Consider the following 4,951-nt stretch of genomic DNA (forward strand, 5'->3'; position numbering starts at 1 on the left):
TCAGCGCCCCCGGTGATTTGTCAGCTCCCCGGCTAATGGGCCGAGAGATTCTACCCGCCTGGCCCCCTACTCTCTGCTGGGGAGCCCTATTCCCTGCCTGCTCCAAGCCAGTCCCAGGGACCCCCAGGGAGACTGCTGTTAGGAGGGCTGGGGTGAGGGGGGGCAGGAGAGGCTGAGCACAGAGGAGGGAGACCGAGGAGGGAGGCCAGCTCTGCACGCTCCCAGCCCAGGACACGCACACCTGGAATGTGGGCAGGAGTAGATGCGTGGGGGCGGGGGCAGGGCACCACGCTGACCACGGAGTGTGCAAGTGCATGTGTGTGGGTGCTGCCAGAGCTGTGTTATGGGACCTCTGGGGCTGGACTTGCTGTGTGGGTTGGGTGGCCATGAGGGCTGACGCCTTGCTTATGTACGTGCAAGTGCATGCATGTGGCGTGGGTATGCAGCGTGTGTGTGCACATGTGCATGCCATGCCTAGCTGTGTGTGTGCAGTGTGCTTGTGTGTACTGGCTGGGGCGACGTCTTTAGCAGCTGTCAGCTCCGTCTGCTGGGAAGAGCTGGGGTGGACCTGAGGCCTGGGAGTGGACCGCTGCCTACAGATGCCCTCTGACTCATCCCTCTGCCCTCCACAGCTGTGAGGAACGACCGAAACAAGAAGAAAAAGGAGGTGCCCAAGCCCGAGTGCTCTGAGAGCTACACGCTGACGCCGGAGGTCGGGGAGCTCATTGAGAAGGTGCGCAAAGCGCACCAGGAGACCTTCCCTGCCCTCTGCCAGCTGGGCAAATACACTACGGTACGGCTCTCCCTGGCCTGCGGCGGGCACCCCTCTGCCTCTACCAGGCTGTCCCTCCCTCCCTGCTGGGCCTTGGCGTCCTCCTGCCCCCTGCCCCCAGCTGCCTTGCCCCACCGAGTTCTCAGGAAGTTTGGGCTAAGAGGGTAGGCCTGTGGGCTGCCACAGAGGAGGGGCCCTTACTCTTCCCCTCCTCCAGAACAACAGCTCGGAACAACGTGTTTCTCTGGACATTGACCTCTGGGACAAGTTCAGTGAACTCTCCACCAAGTGCATCATTAAGACCGTGGAGTTTGCCAAGCAGCTGCCCGGCTTCACCACCCTCACCATTGCCGACCAGATCACCCTCCTCAAGGCTGCCTGCCTGGACATCCTGGTGAGGGTCTGCGCCCTGCCACGGGCACTACCCTGTGCTCTCGGATGGTGTCCTCTCACCTGACGGCTGCCTTCCCAATGTCCTGGAATCGCCCACCCTGTCCACTCACCACCCGCCCCTTTTGCCACTGCACCGAGATGTGCACGGGGGCCCTGCGCTCACGCTCGGGCGGCCGTGCTCCACGCTCCCGTCCATTTAGTCTGTAATAAAGGCTCACCTTGGACTTCAGGGGCCAGTCCTCGAGCCGGTGCCAGGAACCCAGAGGTGAACACACCACGCCTCACCTGAAGCCTTCTGTGTGGGAGGCAGCGTATAGGTCAGCAGAGGCTGCGAGACTGCGATAAGCACTGGCTGGGGATGGCCAATGATCAGCTCACATTTGACATTTGTCTCTTCAGATAGAGGTGATCACTGCCTTTTGTTGTTGTTTTGGTATTTCTTCCTGCTTTATGTAACTCATCTTTTTATCATCTTTTATCATAGAGGGTAGTATACACTTCTGTCTTCGCGATAAGCCTTGGCTGAACAGGGCAGACGGAGCCGCGGCTGCCGGGGCCTCAGGGAGAGATCCCAGAGGGGGTAGCGTCTATGGCTTACAGAAGGGGTGGGTGAGAGGCCTCATCTGCCCCACCTTAGGAGCAGGAGGTGAAAGGCCTGCTGCTGTGAGATCGTGCTGGATTCAGGGGACGGCAAGGTGGGGTCCCAGGGTGGACAGAGCTGGAGACAGGATGTGGGGATGGGAGGTGGAGAGTAGGGCCTGGGGAGGGGCGCTGGGAACTGCCGAGGCTGAGACTGGATGAGTACTCCGTGTCGTCCCTGACGAGGGCTCAGTCCATTAGCCCGGCCACCTCCAGTGTGAGGGGCCTGGGGTTGCTGCTCCCTTCTCTTCGGGATGCCTGGCTGAACCGTAAGAGGGCGATGGGGCAGGTATGGTGTGCTGCCCCACCCCCATGCGCAGACGCAGGAGGCACGTCGGGGTTGGGCAGTGCAACCAGATGTGCACCGTTCCGGCTGGCGTGGCGCGCTCCGTCCTGGGGACTGCAGGCATGCCTCCCACATTGTTTGCATCCTGGGATTGCGTTTTCCCTCTGCCTTCTGTGCGTGAAGGCAGAGAACCTGGACCTGCACCGCCCAGCACGGTAGCCACCACCCACCTCGTGTGCCTAATTAAACTCCGTTCCGTCTCTTGACCAGACCGCGGGAGCACATTCCCAGTCCTCAGTGGCCTGTGGTGCTGGTGGCTGCCGCGCTGGCCGTGAGGACGTGGAACCTTCTCGTCACTGCAGAGAACGCTCTCGGGTGGCTTTGCCGGCTGCCTGCCAAGTGGTCCTCGGGTTGCTAGAGCCTGTGTGCTGGGGGTGGGTAGAGCCCCGGGCCCTGAACCCCTGTGTCCTCTGCACCCAGATCCTGCGGATCTGCACGCGGTACACACCCGAGCAGGACACGATGACCTTCTCGGATGGGCTGACCCTGAACCGGACCCAGATGCACAACGCTGGCTTCGGCCCCCTCACCGACCTGGTCTTTGCCTTTGCCAACCAGCTGCTGCCCCTGGAGATGGACGACGCGGAGACCGGGCTGCTCAGCGCCATCTGCCTCATCTGTGGGGGTGCGTGGGGGCATCCCCCGGAGCCGCCTCCCGGAGAAGTCAGGCATAATCTGTCAGGCTCCTCAGAGGGGGAAACTGAGACCCAGAGGCAGTCTGGCCTGCAGCCACATAGCAAGAAGTGGGGGTCGGGAGGCTTCTGAACTCAGTTCCCTAGTTCTGGGCAGCACTTCTGGGGTGAGAGAGCGAGCTGGAAGGTCAGACTCTCCAAGTTCAAGTTCTGGCCAGCTGGCCTTGAGCAGGTCGCCAAACTTCTCTGGTTGGTTTCTGTAAATGGGGGCGGTTGCCGGCCCCACCTCACAGTTCATGGGGGGATTAAGGTGGTCACAGATAAGGCATAGTGTGCCCTACTGTGAGCCGCAAGTGTTAGTTGCAGTGATTATTTTATTATTGTGATTTCTGCCCTGTTGTGCTGGTTTCCAGAATAACAGGCAGGAGTGGGAGGCCTGCCTGGGAATCCTCCCTCCGTTTGAGGATAGCGCTGTTTGGGAGGGTTTGGGGCAACCTCCACTTCCAGTTCTTGCCCACATTTAAGAACCTGTGTTCCTGCTGGTGATGCAGAGTCCCCCTGGCCTGGCCTGGCCCCACCAGGTGTCCCTCAGCTGTGGCCTGGGCAGGCGCGCCCTCCAGTGGCCAAGACTGGGAATGCAACTGGCTTCCCAGCTTGGCAGCTGCTCAGGGGTTTGCTCTTGGCTTCCTCAGACCGGCAGGACCTGGAACAGCCGGACAGGGTGGACATGCTGCAGGAGCCGCTGCTGGAGGCGCTCAAGGTCTACGTACGGAAGCGGAGGCCCAGCCGCCCCCACATGTTTCCCAAGATGCTGATGAAGATCACGGACCTGCGTAGCATCAGTGCTAAGGGTGAGACTCCCGACCTGGGGGGCTGCCCCCTGGCCCAGCACCAGCGTCCATGCCGGTCCCTCAGGTCTTTGCGCCAGGATGATGCCCCATTCACGTGGTCCCTACTTGTCCTCATCTGTGTCTGGGCTGAGGTCGGCAGAACCCCGCCATGCCCATTCCTGTGGGTTCTGAGGTGGCCTTACAGGGTCAGGGCGTGGTCTGGAACCAGGCTGCGTGGGTGTGTGACCCGAGCAGGTCCCTTGACAGCTCGGCGCCTCTGCAGAGCGAGGGTGACGGTAGCGTTTACCGAGGTAGCACACAGCATAGAGGACGTGCCCAGGCAGGTGGCGTGATCGGAGCCAGAGTCGGAACCGCCTTTTCCACTGGCTCAAGCCCGGTGCAGGGGGGCCGAGAGAGCCGACCTACCTCAAAGAGCTGACTCCCGAACTCAGTGCAGTTCAGGGCACGGCACTTGCCGGTGCTGGCATTTATCCTCCCACCCCAGCCAGGATCGCCAGGGCCTGGGGAACGCGCCGGCGCACTGACCTCCGCCCTCCTCTCCTGCAGGGGCCGAGCGGGTGATTACGCTGAAGATGGAGATCCCGGGTTCCATGCCACCTCTCATCCAGGAAATGCTGGAGAACTCAGAAGGCCTGGACACTCTGAGCGGACAGCCGGGGGGCGGGGGGCGGGACGGAGGTGGCCTGGCCCCTCCGCCCGGCAGCTGCTGCCCCAGCCTCAGCCCCAGCTCCAACAGAAGCAGCCCGGCCACCCACTCCCCGTGACCGCCCGCACCACGTGGACACAGCCCGCGCCCCCTGTCCCGGCTTTTCTCCACCTTTACCAGCCATGTGCCCCCACCAGCCCTGCCCCCACCTGTCCTCCCAGACAGAACTGGGCACCTTCCCTGGGGGACAGGAAGAAAGGCAGAGACTTCTTGGACAGCCTGAGCCATGATGGACTGCCCACCCTGCAGCCTGGGCTGATGTCGGGCAGGGCCGTGAACTGAGTGAGGACCCCTGGTCTGGGCCTCAGGATGGGGCTGGGGGGCCTCGTGTTCATCCAGACACCCCTCTGCTCACCTCGCCACATCTTCATCACCAGCAAATGCCAGGACCTGGCTCCCCATCCTCAGAACTTGCAAGCCATTGCTCCCCAATTCTGGGGAACCTTCCCCCCTGCCTTGGTTGGTGACAGAGGGGGTGGGCCGGGGTGGGGGGCTCCCCCTGTACATACCCTGCCGTACCAACCCCCAGGTATTAATTCTCGCTGGTTTTGTTTTTATTTTAATTTTTTTTTTTTTGGTTTTGATTTTTTTTAATAAGAATTTTCATTTTAA

General features: G+C 61.5%; 1 protein-coding gene across 2 annotated transcripts in view; it reads left to right on the top strand.

The window, feature by feature from the left end:
* The window catches only part of RARA (retinoic acid receptor alpha), a 22,343-nt gene extending 17,392 nt beyond the window's left edge, over positions 1-4,951 (top strand). For both annotated transcript variants that reach the window (XM_006155935.3, XM_006155936.3), the window contains exons 4-8: positions 633-793; positions 990-1,166; positions 2,571-2,775; positions 3,475-3,633; positions 4,180-4,951. In XM_006155935.3, the coding sequence (XP_006155997.1) occupies positions 633-793; positions 990-1,166; positions 2,571-2,775; positions 3,475-3,633; positions 4,180-4,397 (920 nt within the window). In that variant the 3' untranslated portion in view covers positions 4,398-4,951. The remainder of the gene's footprint in view (positions 1-632; positions 794-989; positions 1,167-2,570; positions 2,776-3,474; positions 3,634-4,179) is intronic.

Source organism: Tupaia chinensis, unplaced genomic scaffold (genome assembly GCF_000334495.1).
Source record: "Tupaia chinensis unplaced genomic scaffold, TupChi_1.0 Scaffold000477_1, whole genome shotgun sequence".
Taxonomy (NCBI): Eukaryota; Metazoa; Chordata; class Mammalia; order Scandentia; family Tupaiidae; genus Tupaia; species Tupaia belangeri.